Source organism: Panicum virgatum, chromosome 2K, assembly GCF_016808335.1.
Source record: "Panicum virgatum strain AP13 chromosome 2K, P.virgatum_v5, whole genome shotgun sequence".
Classification (NCBI taxonomy): Eukaryota; Viridiplantae; Streptophyta; class Magnoliopsida; order Poales; family Poaceae; genus Panicum; species Panicum virgatum.
In genome coordinates, this window is record NC_053137.1 from 19,342,911 (window position 1) to 19,358,721 (window position 15,811).

Sequence of the window (15,811 nt, forward strand, 5' to 3'; positions counted from 1 at the left end):
ACCTGGTGGACTTGGAACTTCCAGCCCCTGGGGATACTTGGAGCCTTTTTGTAGTTAGTAGCTGATCCTAAAAATTATACCGGTTGTTAAGCTATTTCAACAAGATCTCAAACCTTCAAAAGGTTCAAATCCTTTTGAGAAAAGAAAGGTTCCATATGACTCTTCAGAACAAACAATTGAAACCTAGACTTCTTACCAAATTTGTTCAAAATGACTTGTTTCAAATGGGGTTTAAGGGATTTCTATTATTGAGTCTATCCTCATGGAAGAACTTCCAACGTTATGCGTTATGCATAGCTGGTGTCGCTGGTACGTTCCTAGACACTATTTTGGAGTTTGAACTCGCCCTGTTCACTGGTTCGTAAAAACCGGAGACCCGCCCGCTCCTTACCCAGGGGAAACGTCGTATCACACCTACGCAGGTTGGAGTGGTAAACGGGTTTACCCGGAAACCCGCCAACAAAAGAGACAACTAAAAGTGCGGAAAGAAAAAAAAAAATCAAGGCACTCCTCATCCTCCGCGAGGTCGCCGGCCGCAAAGACGAAACAAATCACGCGAGATGGAAGCACTCCTCGGCGAGGTCGCCTCTTGCCATGCTTGGCTGGGCGTCCGTGTGCCCTCCAGCATCTTCTATTCTTCCCCTTTCTTCTATTCCCTTCCCCAAACCAATTAGCAGATCCGCAGATTAGGGGCATCGCCGGAGCCCGGAAGGAGCGCAGTTCCCGCTTGTTGTCGTCGGCCATGAGACCGAGCGCAGCAGCGCAGCTAAGTGCATCCTCCTTGTTGTCGGCGCCGTGCTCAAGCAGGACCCTGAGCATCCCGACGTTTCCATGGAGCACCGCGCGGTGGGCCACCGCCACCGCATCCCCGCCGCAGCGCACGACGTCGTCTGCCAGACCGCGCGCGCGGTCGTAGAGCACCACGTCGCCGGCGGCCAGGTCCGCGCCGTATCCACTGCCTGGTTGGCTTTGTGGGCTGCAGTGTTAGCACAGTTTGTCGAGATTAACCGTGGAAACCACGAACCCGCTGGTTCCAAACCGCCAACGCAAGAGCTTCTACGGCTTGGGCTGGATTCTACCCAGAAACCGGTTAAACCGGACCATGAACAGGGCGAGTTTGAACAGTTGAACTGCTATGTTTGCACCGATAATACTACTAAATTATACTGGTAATATCAGAGAACATATAACTTGTGAAGTGCCAGCAGGCCAGAGCAGCAAAGGATGAGAAAGAGGTGTGATGTATTATACTGACAAAATGAGTTTACATTTTGAACACTGAATGTGGTACCGTGCAGTCAAAACTTTGAGTATGTACAAGAGTAACAAAACATATTATGCTGATTAAAATGATTTTACAGTATGAACTCAGTGTGAGGCCGTGCAGTCAAAATTATAACCAAAGATGGTACAAGAATAACAAAACAATCAGAACTTTTAAGCATCTTACATTTTGGAACTATTTCGTACACACAATTACAGTACTAAATTTGCCTAAAAAAATTACAGTATTAAATTGCTTGAAGTCATTCAGATTTCAAAACCAGAAGATTTAAACTGCTTCAGCGCTTTTCACTGAAGGCTTAGGAGGAAGGCATGCCAATTCCTATGCCGTAATTTGCGCCTTGGAGAATGCGCGCCTTCAGGTGGCTGAAAGAGGTTCATTAGAAATAAAGTTCATGAGTCACACAAACTTGTAAAACTAAAAGTTTAGATCATGATATGATTAGTCATTATTGAACAGAAATCGAACAAATAACTGAAACTGATAAGCCACAAAAATGAGATGGGAGGTGGGTTTGTAGCTGCTCCTTCCATATACCCAGGGTATATTTTGGTTAGGAAAAAATACTTCACAAATGGATTTTGACCTATAAATAATATCACTGATATACTGCCAATTGCTAAAAGTTCAATTATATAAAAGTATTTCCAAAATAGAATGCTAATGATACAACTTTTGTACACTAAACACACATATAATTCAACAGATTTGTTTGTCAAAATTCAAATCAGAACATGCCTTATGAGAATGAGTAACTATCAAGCAGCTACTTAAGGTGCAGAAAATTATAATGGTTAATTGTTTTTTATATAGAAAAGATGGATTAATCTTCCTTTAGAGGAGTGATGAGATGTTGACAGAAATGGAGTAGATGAAATGTTAGCAGTCTATTTGTTGGAGATGGGCAACCAGCAAGAAAATGTAGTGGTTTACTAATTTTCTATGATTGGAATAACCAGACTGGTGCTTAGCTCAAATGTGAATGACTGGAAAACACTGCCTGTTCCAATGTTCCAACACCCCAGTTGTATGGGAATATCCCATCTCATGTCACATTCAGGTCATAAACAATTAGTTAACCCCTTCTTTGAAGATGATAGACTCAGGGCAGTTGCAACTGGAGAAGTATTTTTCAGCTAAACTGGTGCCCTCAAATACAAAAATCAACCTTAGCATTGAGAACCAATGATTAAATTGGCCACCAAGAGATATAAATCTGCATTTCTGTACATAATTATTTTTGTTTCAACAGCCTAGCACTGCAACATATTCGATCTGCTGGATTACACTATCTTGCATAGGGCAAAACTATACAAATCTGCTAGAAAAACGCTGGCAGTTTGAGGCTTATAGCTTGATCATTATATGTTCCAAGCAGTGTTTCTTTTCCAGAATCTTCATCAAATTCATTTTGTATTCTGATTTTGTCTACTTTTCAATGCATCAAACAAATTCTAAGGAGAACCCCTGCACTCATACAGTTTTCAAATTGGAATGGATGGAACAAAATTAAGAACTTATGTCCCAATAACTCCAGTTATAACCATGGACTGACTTCTTCACACACATAGAGCACCACACGAAGATCCCATGTGCGAAACATAGCCAGAGTAGGTAGATGCCCAGATAACAGACCTCTACTAGACTCACCGGTTTGTGCTCCCCTTTACAATTTGGGACTTGCAGATTCAGAGATTAACTAAATTTGTCTAACAAGTCTAAAGTTTTGTCGGAACATTAGATTAGAGATTACGATAGATACCTCTCAAAGACGTCAGTGGCGAAGCGCGAGCCATTGAAGCAGACGAACCAGAGCAGGATCAGCACCAATATGTCTGTTACAGTTAAGGATGCACATTCCAGAACTACATAAACAACTGACGTAAAGGAGATTGTAGCAAACAAAACCCAGTCTTCTATAAAGGTCTTGATGCGATTAACGAAATCAATAACCATGCACTACCAATTGGAAAAAATGCTAATAATCCCAACGGAAAGAAGCAACGCCCGGCCGATTCGGAGATGCCTCCCCTCCCCGCCCCCTCTCTCTTCTGAACGAATTGGACGAGTACCCAACCGAAATCTGAAATTTTTGGTGGAACAGAAACACCCAAACGTGGATCTAACGAAAACAACCAAGTTGACGCTAGTTCTGAGCGCGGCGAGGATGAAATTCAGAGAGAGATTGGCCAGAAGCTAAATTCGGATCGAGAAGCAGTCCAAGGATACTGAATAGGCACCGCTCCCACCAATCGAGCATGTAGAGGCCCATGGTGACGTTGTAGAGGTGGATCTTCTTGCCCACCCAGCTCATCTCGCCCGCCATCTCCTCTGCGGCAGTCTTCCTGCGCTAACCTTTCCGAATCGGGGGCGCGCGTGTTCCTCTGTTTCTAGTTGAAGTCTGGACTCTGAATCGATGGGTGCTCTATTGGGGGATTCAGAGGTTGTCGTTTATATAGGATGAACCGGATGGGAATGTGCGCTGAACCCCCTGATGGATGTCATTATTACAATGTTTTTACCAAGAGTATTTGATTCTCTTTTTTTTTTGAGATTAAGAGTATTTGATTCATGAAAAGAAAGCTATGCGTCCCTATAACTTAAAGTGTTCAGCATATGTCAAACCATTCATGTCAAACCAGCTCAAACTAAACCAAAATGAAAAGACGATCAATGTATTTTATTCTTAAGTCGTTCAGATCATAGTTTTGCGTGTGCCTGAATTCTTATAATACCTTTTCATTCTGCTACTCTCGTCTATGAACTTAGAAAATGCTTTCACCATATTTATCTGCTAACGATGTAAAAACATCATAATTACAATATTTCACCCACTAACCTAATCAAAGGCTTTTGGGCCACTGAGAGAAGGAAATAGTTGTATCATATTGTTTAATGAGTAAAAGTCCATCACCGGCCTCTAAATTTGTTCGGTTATGTCATCCAGATCCGTAAACTCGCAAATTGATCATTTAGATTCTCAAACTTATTCGGTTGTGTCATCCCGGTCCCTAAAGTTAGAAATCACCCGTTTAGATTCTCAAACTTGTTCAGTTGTGTCATCTCGGTCCCTAAACTTGTTTTTGAGTCCCATTTGGATTGAAATAGGAAAAATATAATTCATATTTTTTTTATATGAACTTAAATGAAGATAAACTTTATGTCAAAATTAAAGCCCTCGACACGACCTATTTGAAGTTGTTTAGTGTCCTAAAAATTTAATTTTAAATTTCAAAATATATAGACTTACATCAATATTTTTTGACCCTTAAACAATTTTAATTCTGAAACCTTTCAACTACAAAGTTATAGATCGCATCGAGGGCTATAATTTTGATATAAAGTTTGTCATTATTCGAGTTTATATGAAAAAGTTATGAATTATTTTTTGATATAGTTTTTAGATCATATTATTTTGACTTAGATGAGACTCAAAATCAAGTTTAAGGACCAGGATGACACAACTAAATAAGTTTGAGGACCTAAACGGGTGATTGCTAAGTTTAGGGACCAAGATGACACATCCGAACAAGTTGAGGATCGAGATAACCCAAATGAATAAGTTTGAGGACGTAAACAGTCGATTTGCAAGTTTAGAGATCAGGATGACACAACGGTTTAAGTTTAGGGACCGATGATGGACTTTTCTCTTGTTTAATTTATAAGGGCGTCCAAGACCATTTCACATTGAGATTTCAGATTTGGGGTATTCTCTATGTCAAGAATCCGAGGGAGTACACTGTCAAGCTCGTGGGGGCATATCTGGAATTACAAGAATCAGTAGTCTTGTGAGCGCAAAAAAGGAAAAGTCGTGTGCCTTTTTTTTTTGAGAGGGCCGTGTGCCTTGTTTAGTCCCTGCCTTGTTTTACTGGACCGGTTCCTTCTCGCTTTAGGCCCAGCCGATCCAGTTTGAAGTCAGCACCAGCCGGGTCCACTTTGGCCGCCGAGAGAGCGCAGCAGCTGCAATCCGTGGACTTTTCTTCCATGCACCCAACGGCAGTCCTGCAAGACAATGGCATGTGGCCCCATGCTGCAGTTGTTCTAGAGACAGCCGGTCAATTTTGTTCTTCCCGTCCTGTGAACATGCCATGGTGGCCTCATGGCTGACAGACTCTGCCGAGACCCCTTATTTTGACATGAATTCTTCCAAATCGCAAGGTAGACCAGGCATGCTTTGGGATATTTTTTTTCGTGTGTGCACTCTGCCACTCTTCACCATTTTCGCAGCTTCACTCACTACTCCAGCGCCCCCCATCACCGCCGGTTCGTAATGAGTATCACCAACGGTTCGGGAGGCGTTGGATTTATGTCGTTGGTGATGGGAGGGGCTATCATCGTCGGTTCTAGAACCGGCGGCGGTGATGGGGGCGCATCACCGCCGGGTTCAAAAACCGTTGTTTAGAACCAGCGGTGATGACTATTTTCCCACTAAAAAAATATATTCATATATCAATATTACAACATTTGTATAGCATATATAATATATAATATATAATTATAATATATAATTATTGCAGCAGAATTGAACCATAAGATATTATACATTGAAATCAAATGAGAGAGTTCATACATCATAATAAAAAATATAGAGTCAACGCATCAAGTTTAAGAACATCTAGTCCATACACCAAATATATTACAATGCTTGACAAGAACAATACGATCTATGCATTACACCTAGATTATGCTGTACTCAGATTCTGGCTTCACCACGTAGTCCACAAGCCATCCAGCTAGTTCTTCTTGAAGTGCTACTAGCTCGCCCATGAGCAATTCACCTGAATCCAACTTAGTATTCTGAAAAAAATGACACAACACAAGATATTAGACAAGTTAGATAATTCAAGACACAATAACATATATCAATTAACCATTTCATACAAACCATTTCGGCACTTTTGCAATCGCCGGTGTAGCAGTGCATGTAATGCATTACATAGAACCCACAGTGATCGTTGCCCGGAGGCTGCTTGAGGATGTATTTAGCCTCTTCTACAGTGAAGTCTCCCCAAAAAGGTCTATGGATTTTGCTTTTCTTACGGTACTTAGCGAAGGCCCTATATATGAGCGAAATTATGAAAGAGAAATTGCATGAATAAGATACATGACATTAAAATATCGTATAAATTCACTTGCTTTACTTACTTGTTGAGGGCCTCAATGACGGGCTGGATTAGTGATAATGGCCACTTTCGTGAGTCAGAAACCTCGATTCGACTATCACTAAGGCTGACATCGAGTAGGACATGATGATAATTGTATATAAGACACAACAAAGCAAATTAATAATAACCGTGGTGAGAATAACTTTGATATGGAATTAAAAAACAAACTTACAAGCAATTGTATGAAAGAAGTATGGATCTTTTATCCTGCATGGAGAGGAAAGCTTTGTACAAGTAGTCAACGGTACTTGGTAAGTGGACTGAGTTCTCATGTACGGTGCTAGGGTCCAAGAAGCCTATATTGTTAATCCCACTTCGTCTACATTTGTGTGACTCCATTCTAGAAAAGAATGATGAAAAGTTAAACATGCTAATGAGTGATAAATGACGACAGATGATCAGTAGTGAGGATACTTACACAGTCCACAAGGTCATAATTGAGACGTCGAGAGCAACCTGTTGGTAGAAATGATACAAGTGCTCGAATTCAACCCACACTCTGCCTTCCCCCTTATGAAGATCTTCATCAAGATAACTTGCCCCAAATAGCTTACCTTTTTGCATCTTGTACCAAGAATGCAACTGTCGCATTCTTGTGGGTAGCTTCAGGATTTGTTCTGGGGCCACCAGATCTTTCCCCATTTCAAATTGCCAGGTAATCGGTGCTAGTGGCAATGGTTGTTTCCACCAATCTTCTCCATACTCAATTTGAAGAAGTTCTAACGCTGTCATGTTGTTTTGTTCACAAAATGCGGCCCATTCAGCTACATTTAACTTGTGTGCAGCTCGGGTTCCTTCACGCCACCTCTCTATATTCATAGTTCGCTCATAGTCTGAAAGCGGAGGTTGATTATTTCTAGTTTGCGGCACTTTCATTAAGTTTGAGAAATGGTCCATTGCACCTTTGGGGACTATGAAGTCCTCCTCTCCTTTCTTTCCTTTTTCTTTGAGGAGCGTTGTTATGCTTGCACTCACCTGTTTCTTGCCCGTCCCTTCACATGGTCCCTCTGGCTTTTCTGTCGGTTCTGAATATTGCTTCTGAGATGATATTTTCTATGTTCTCGATGATGTTCGCCTTTTTTTCCGGAGGGCTAGGAGGAGTTAGCTCTCTTTGAGGTGATGGCGGGCTTGATTCTCTTTTGGACTTTGGTGAAGGAGGTAGGTCCCTCTCCGGTGACTCTCGAGGATCATCATCGGATGACTCAGATTTTGATTCAAATATTATGTAGCGTTTCCGCCACGCCACAAATCCTCCGATGTTATCCCCTAGCAACCTACTGTCATCACCGGGGATATCCAACTCCACATTTTTGTATTTCCTCTTAACAAGAGAATCAACGGTAACCTTTGCATAACCTTCAGGTAAAGGGCGATTATGCAGCATAACCCCTTCGCCGGTTGGCCAAGCCTGACCTACAGCCACCTTCATATCAAAGAACTTCTGATGGATGTATAGCTTGCAGGTTGTTGGTTGTGTGATCTTATCCACAGGGAAGGTGACTCCAACATCCTCCTCAGGCAACGCAGTGCTTCCACAGCTACTCCGAACCAACCCTGGTGGACTTGTAAGATCTGGCGCAGCATATCTCATTGTTTCTCCTGGTGCCAAGGGAGCACCACGGGAAAGTGATTCCACAAGCTCAGCCCAAAACTTCTCATTCGTTGCATTTACTTCTTCACAGACAGCTTGTAAAAGACTTTGCCACTCGGCCTGTTGTTGAGCATTCCTCCTCCCACGGCTCATGTATGTGCCCAAATGTTCGGGGAAGGTAAACCTCCATGGAACATTGCCGGTCCCACGTGTGCGCCCTGGGTGCTCTTTGGATCCAAGTTCCAAGTGCTCGAGTCAGCTCATCGTTCTACGTGTCTGGCACGAAAGCGCCTGTGGAAGCAGCCTCGTGTGCTTCTTGAATCTTGCGTCCAAGATCCTCAGCATCACGATCACGAAAACCAAGGGAACCATCAGGATTGTAGTACGCACCCCTCGCTAGAAGATACCTCGCGGCCCGAGGATCCCACCCATCTGTCTGCAGCGTAACACTACTATGGACCAGCTTCTCTGCCTGCTCCTCCCACTCGGGTATTTTTCTAATATACCCACGAGAGCTAGTCTTATGGGGCTTATCATTTTTCCTACAATTCTGTGAATTTGTGGCGCTGCTGGCTTGTGCCTCCTCTGACCTCTTGTACAAGACAAACTGTTCCCAAAAAAGGTCGTTGGTTTGGAAAATCCGTCCAATTTGGCTCAGTTTCATTCTTCACATGCTTGTTCAAGGTAAATTTGAAGTATCTGAAAGAGTTGCCCATGAGAAACAGTGCTCGACGCCTTGCTAATGGCTCTGAATCCTCAGGGAAGATGAACTTTTCTTTCAACTTGCCCCAACATATTTCCTTGATTGAGTCCGGTACCACCCAAGTCTTATCCTTCGCATTCCAATACCTGTACGTGATGGGCACATTTTCCTTCACCACCACCCCAATAGCTGACTTGTATGGCCCCATCACCTTGACAGGAGCGACGGGCTCACCTAATTCATCGAGCTCGGTAATAAGAGACCGACCCTTAGGCATCTTGTTCCGACCTCGTTTGGCCCTACCGGCAGTTGATATCGTGCTCTCTTCCTTAGTCTGAGCTGGCACCTGCACATATGTTGAACAGTTATTTCCTACAATTGACCAATTAGAAGAGCACACATATATGCGACACTGAATTACCTCATCATTTTGGTTGAGGTTTAAGTACTCAGAAGGGCTTCCATCCCCTCCACAGTCACTATTACTACGGGCCCCTCCATCATCATTCTCCGCATTATTCTCAGCTTCAGCTTGTTTCCCACGACAAGACTTGAATCGTGAAAATCGCCCCATTATACTTGCATATGAGTAAAGAAGCATGGTTTGCTCAAATTATATTCTTGTAACCTGGAGAACATAGATTAATGGCGGGCTTCTCTCTGTGCAGCAAGACAGGTAATTGACATTCAGGGTTCAATCAGTCATTAAGAAAGAAAAGGCAACGATATGCAAAAGGCCTGGTATCTTTAAAACGATAAACAAGTACTAAAACAGAATCAATTTAGATGGCAGGCGGTTACATGTTACACATGGGAGGGATGAATGCAATGATCTGTCACGAATAGCGAGAACAAAAATGCCCATTTACTGAAAGATGTAATGAATTTCACAGCACGTATCCAATAGCTATTTCCACTTTGAAATCATGAAAAGGAGTAGAAGTTGTAATGTCCACCCTGCAAAGTTGTAATGTCCACCCTGCAAACTTCAAATACTATATCTTAATCATGAAAACGAGCATGTGAAGAAGAAATGACTTATCAGTATGCCATTCCGGGTTATTTTCTGCATTTCTTCTTAGTGAACCAGAACAAAAGTACTCGCCTGTACCATATCAAGGTATGCAAGGGTAAACAAATTAAGGGTACTGAATCACACAAGTTCAGATTCCAAGCAAATCATTCTAATTCATTGTTGGGTGAAATCATAAGGAAAAGCACTGATAGGATGCAGTGTAAAAGCCCCATATCGAACTACTGCAATGCCAGATCATTTCCGGCAAGATTTCAGCACTAATTACCAAACCTAATTAAGTGGCTGCACGTAGGAGAAACAAAATTCGATAGAATAGCTTTTTAGCTTCTGTAAGACAAGTACCTGGTAGGCAATGTTCAGGGTGCCCTCCGTGACGGGGCTTCGGGGACCCCTGCGTGGATGGCTCGGCAGAGATGGCGGACGCCGCAGGGACATTTTTAGTTAGATGCATGCCATCAATTGCGTGACGAACAATCAAGTCCTGCTAATAAGGGAGTCTCCAGAACAAGGAATTTTTTTCCACAACGAATCAGCTGGAGCGGGTACACTTCCTTTGCCCTTTCCTAGTACAACTCTTAGTTTACTAACCTTCTTGTATATCTCCTTCCCATCTAGAAACTTGGGAGGTAAACGTTCATCCCTTGTACCATCAAATGATTTCTTGTTCCGGCGATATGGGTGAGCCTTTGGAAGGAACCTACGATGACCCATGTAAACCATTTTGTTGCTATTCTTCAACCATCTTGCGTCGGTATCATCCAAACAAACCACACATCCCTTGTAACCTTTCGTTACTTGGCCTGCTAAGCTACCAAGGCCGGGAAGGTTTGTGATTGTTACAAACAACATTGCCTTCAGAGTGAAGTGTTCTCGCTTGTACTCATCCCACACCCTGACACCATCGTTCCATAACTTCATTAGATCATCCACCAGTGGTTCCAAATACACATCGATATCATTTCCAGGTTGTTTTGGCCCTTGGATTAGTAATGGCATCATGATGTAGGTCCGCTTCATACACAACCAAGGAGGAAGGTTGTATATGCAAAGGGTTACAGGCCACGTACTGTGTTTGCTGCTCACCATGTTAAAAGGACACATCCCATCCGTACTCAAACCGAATCTTATGTTTCTTATTTCCTTTGCAAACCGATTCTTGTATTTGTAGTTGATAGCTCTCCACTGTGAACCATCTGCAGGGTGTCTGAGATTCCCATCAACGAGTCAATCTTCGGCATGCCACCTCATCAGCTTGGTAGTCTTCACGTTTGCAAACAACCGTTTCAAACGAGGAATGATAGGAAAATACCAGACGACCTTGGCAGGTGGTCGTTTGTTGCGGTCACCTTTCATTGACAATGCCGATTCAGGACATTTGTACCGTGAAGCTGAGTACACTGGACATGCATCCAAGTCTTCATATTTGCCGTGATACAAGATGCAATCCTTAGGGCATGCATGGATCTTTTGTACCTCCAGTCCCATTGGGCAAATCATTTGCTTCACCTGGTATGTGTTTTCAGGCAACCCGTTAGGGCTTGGCAGCAACTTCTGCAATAAGCTTAACAAATCATCAAATCCCTTGTCTGACAAACCATTACTAGACTTCATCTCCAATAGCATCTGGTTTGCTTTAAGTTTAGACACGCTGCAGCTTGGGTAAAGTGGTGTTCTTGCATCTATCCTCATCTGCTCCAACTTCTTCAGATTCTTTTCGTCAAGAAAATCCGGTTCCCCATCACGTATCATCTGGTCTAGTGCATCCACAACATCATCAGCAACTGATATTTCCTGCATGGTTTCATTTACGCTTTCATGTCCGGTTTCCTCTACTATTTCCGGGTTAGTTGTTTCCTCCACTGTTTCATGCCTGTCCTCATGGACGGAGTGCATTGAGACTTGGGTAGGTTCGTTCTCACCATCCTCACCGTGTTTGTTCCAAACTTGATAGTTGGGCATAAAACCCCTAAACAGCAAATGGAAGCGGATCTGCTCAACATTGCCAAATTGCTTCTGATTTTTGCAATCAATGCACGGACAATATATGTAGCCATCATCTCTAAGGTTTTTGTATGCCTTGGCGGTCCGCACAAACGAGTCAACACCATCGACAAATTCCAAATTTCCAGCCTTCATACCGTACATCCATCCTCGATTCATCTATGCACGAAAAACATGTAATAATATCAATTTAATAAAAATATTATCACAATTAAAAAAATACCCTCTAAAGTGAAGAAAAAGAGACTCTTGATGATCAATTCATCACAAAATTCACAATCCTAAGATAAATGGTATGAATCTAATGGATTGCTTACCACTAAATTGTTGCATTCAAACAACCAAAAAGAGAAACCCTCATGATGAGCGTTCAAGAAAAAAGATACTATCCATGATCAATTCATCAAAAAATGGAAGGTTAATCCTAAGATAAAAGAGCTAGCCACGAATCATGATGAGTCTTGTACAATGGATTGCTAGCCACTAACCTAGCACAAATTGGTGCACTTACACAACAAAAAAGGAGCCCCCATGATGACAAATGGTTCTAAAATGGAGAAAAAGTTCTCCATGATTAATTCATCACGAAATGCAAGAGTAATAAAAAAATGGGTAGAAAGCCAATGAGTTGATGACTACTAACCTCAGAACAAGTTGGTAGAATCAATACATCAAGAATGGCAAGGTTTCTTGAGAATTTTGGCAAAATCCGGCCGCAACAATGGAAGAGAGAGGTGTGGCCGTCAGGTTGGAGAAGAAGACTGATGGGAGGAAGAAGGGGTTGGGGTTTTATACTGTACAGACTCATCACCGCCGGTTGGTAATACGAGCCAGCGGTGATGACCATCATCACCGCCGGCTCGTGTTACCAACCGGCGGTGATGGTCGGCGACATCATCACCGCCGGTTCGTGTAACCAACCGGCGGTGATGACTGACATCACCGCCGGTTCCAACGGTCACTACGGCCACCAACTTTGGACCCGGCGGTGATGAGGCATCACCAACGGTTCGAAATGAACCGGCGGTGATAGCCCGTTTGCTATGGCCAGTTCTATAGTAGTGACTGAGTTTCACAGATATGAATACATACATCGGAGGAGATGAATCGATGTATAGAGCTGGGCAGAGGCAGACTACGATAATCGTCTTCACTCATCAGGGATAGGTAATGGCATCTACTACTTCATACGTCGGATCATAATCGTCTACTTCGACCAATCTCATGATCTCTCTTCCGGTTTGCATCACCTGCCTGTCATTTACTTTCTTCTTTGTAACTTCATTTACTCTCTGTTCTTCTTTCCTCCAATTCCAACGAAACATGACCACATGTCCCAAATCATTTTTACGGTAAATTTGAATGCTGGAGTTAGGATCCATTTGAAGGTTCAATTTAAATCTGAATAAGAGAACCACCCTTTTTCGAACACCACTTTAAGGGAAAGAGGTTTTGCTTCTTTCAGTATTTCTCACTCTGATGGTTTGCTTGACCCATTTCTTAAAAAAAGTTTGCTGGGCCCCAGAATACATAAGATGAACTCCAACAGATTAGTTAAATTTTACTCTCTATATTTCTTCTTATTCCAACAGACTGCTATCTAGGTTTGAGAGTCAAAATTATTATTTATGACGGGGTCCCTGAGTTCTTGCACTAATAATCCTAGAAAGAATTGGGGACTCGCAATTGGGTCCTTGGCTGGAGCTGCCATGGTTGGGGGCAAAATCCGGCGAGGGAGCCCGCCAGCGGTGGGGAAGAAAGAGGGGAGGAGCACCAGGGAGACGAGGGCAACCGGTTTTTGGGGTCAACTTGTAGGACCGAGAAATGCGACCAGAGGGGGGGGGGGGGGTGAATGGGAGCCGATCAAAAATTTTCACAAACGAAAGTTCGGCCTTGATCCCAAATACGCACCCAACCCAAGAGTCCTAGGTGAAGTGCAGAGTAGCTATAGGGGAGCTACACTAACACATAACAACCCTAGGAACAAGAGTGAACAAGTGTGGAAGCAAATACGAGAAAACAGCACAAGAACTAGCAAGGTATATATCACCGGTTGATCCGACGCTCACATAATTGAGTGCGTCGGTTAAACCGATGATACAGAGCCTGCAGCACGTGAAAAGCAGCACCGGTTGATCCGACGAGAAGGTTTGAATAGCGTCGGATCAACCGACGGCAGTGCACCGGATCAACCGACAAAATCGACTTGAAACGTCGGTGTAGTTGTCCAGAGAGAGCTCAAAACGATCTTAACACGCACTAGTTAAACCGACGCTCTCAAATCCAAACACCGGTGCATTTGTCTAGAGGAACACCATGTCTAAACGTCCAAAGCACCGGTTCAACCGCCATCAGTGAGTTTCTATACGCCGGTTGAACAGGCAGAATAGCAGTAGGACAGCAATCACCGGATGAACCAATGCTCTAGGGAGAGAAAGCACCGGTGCAACCAGATGAGAAGAAGAAAACCCTAACAGTCGAGATTTCTACACACCGGTTGAACCGATGATGTTAAGCTTGAGCATCGGTTTAACCGGTGATAGGAAAAGTTCAGCACGACGCAGAAAACTCTGTTATTGCTCGCGGCTCGATCAAGACTTGATGATTCGAGGATCAAAACAAGTCCAAATCCCACCAAAATTTGCAGGCACGATCACAAAGACCTTGTGAATATACCCACCAAAGGAATCAATGATTCACTCCATAGTTTGAGAGGAATCGACAAAATCCCGAGGACGAACGGGGTTTTCTCAAAATGTGAAACTCTCAAGAACGTCGATCCTAAGGAGCTCGTGAATCCTAGGGGTTTTGCACTAGGCAAGAGGGAAAGGATTCAACACAAAAAGCTCTAAGAACTACTACGATCTCGTGCAACAAAGGAATTCATCGCGGAATTGAAATTCAACCCAAACACGAGAACACGAAGTATTGAATTCACAAGGAATTGAAAAGCCAAGAGGGCACAAGGAGGATGGGGCCTCCTTTCCTAATCGAATTCAATACATGGTCTCAAGAATCCATCTCCAAAATCTCACCCTAGAGGAGGAAGAGATAGAACAGAGAGGAAGGAGAGAGGCAACAGGAGCAGAGCAGAGAGGGCACCGTCCTGTGTCTTGTGCGCCCGCCAGAGAGAGAGAGCAGGGCTTTCCAACTCTGCCTACCTTTATCCCCCCCGTGCTGCTGCCCTGCCTCCCTTTCTTCTTCTCCAAGTCTCCCTCTAAAGACTAGAATACCCCTAAGTGCTGAAATTAAACTAGAATGCCCTTAGGGGCAAAACCGGAAAAGATACATTGAAGACCATCCGACGGCTGCGACGACTTGGAGATATTTGCTTCGACCCGACGCAATCGCCCCGATGTCGCCACGCGTCCTTCTTGAATCTTCACGGGGACAGTTTTGGGAAAACTGCCGAAACCGAGTTCGGGGGCGGTTTTGGAGGAACCGCCAAACCTTCCCGCGCGATGTTTCCAGCATACCCGCCAAGCCCGATGTCGCCACGTGTCCGACCTCCCGCCGGAACCCTAGCGCCTTCGTCATCCAGACGCCATCGCCATCTCCCTCCGACTTGGCCGACGTCGACGCATCCCAGCCGTTGGTTTTTTCCGAGTTACCAACAAACTCCACGCCGTCCCGCCTTGGCGCCAGGAGTGGATCACAATGCGGCCCAGCAGTGGCCCAAGCATCTGGGCCGCCCTTCTCAACCGCACGGTCGTCCGGTCGGGCCTCCAACGCCACCGCAAGGTCTCCCGCCTCCGCATGGTAGTCGAGCTCTCTGCCACGGCAACGCCGCCGCATGGTGCATCGGCACGCGCCTCGCTCTTGTCCATACCATCTCGCTGCCACCGCGCCATCAGTGTACCTGCACACCACAGACCAAGAACCGGCGCAATCTCCACAGAGTCGCGACTACACATAGTTAGTCCACTCCTCGTGTTGGCAATCACTCATCACACCAAGGAGCAGGCCTCCACTGCCTCTCAATCTCCCCCTTGATGAGTGCATTGTCAACGCCACACCCCACACGGGCACT

At 44.1% G+C, this 15,811-nt stretch overlaps 1 protein-coding gene and 1 long non-coding RNA gene across 3 annotated transcripts; both read right to left on the reverse strand.

Moving 5' to 3' along the window:
• Positions 1–1,315: 1,315 nt before the first annotated feature.
• LOC120670178 lies at positions 1,316–3,714 on the reverse strand. Of its 2 annotated transcripts, XM_039950246.1 has the most exons (3): positions 3,515–3,714; positions 3,048–3,120; positions 1,316–1,650 (listed from the first exon to the last, which is right to left on the reverse strand). In XM_039950246.1, exons 1-3 carry the CDS (start codon positions 3,609–3,611, stop codon positions 1,584–1,586), a joined length of 237 nt encoding a protein of 78 aa, XP_039806180.1. In that variant the 5' UTR covers positions 3,612–3,714; the 3' UTR covers positions 1,316–1,583. The 2 variants fall into 2 exon arrangements, with proteins under 2 accessions (XP_039806180.1, XP_039806183.1); XM_039950249.1 differs by lacking the exon at positions 1,316–1,650 and having other exon boundaries at positions 1,657–3,120; positions 3,515–3,706.
• A 2,869-nt stretch (positions 3,715–6,583) lies between these two features.
• On the reverse strand, positions 6,584–7,285 carry LOC120695970. Its single transcript, XR_005683963.1, has 2 exons — positions 6,869–7,285; positions 6,584–6,790 (listed from the first exon to the last, which is right to left on the reverse strand). It is a non-coding gene; the product is annotated as an uncharacterized LOC120695970 (long non-coding RNA).
• Between the last annotated feature and the right edge of the window lie 8,526 nt (positions 7,286–15,811).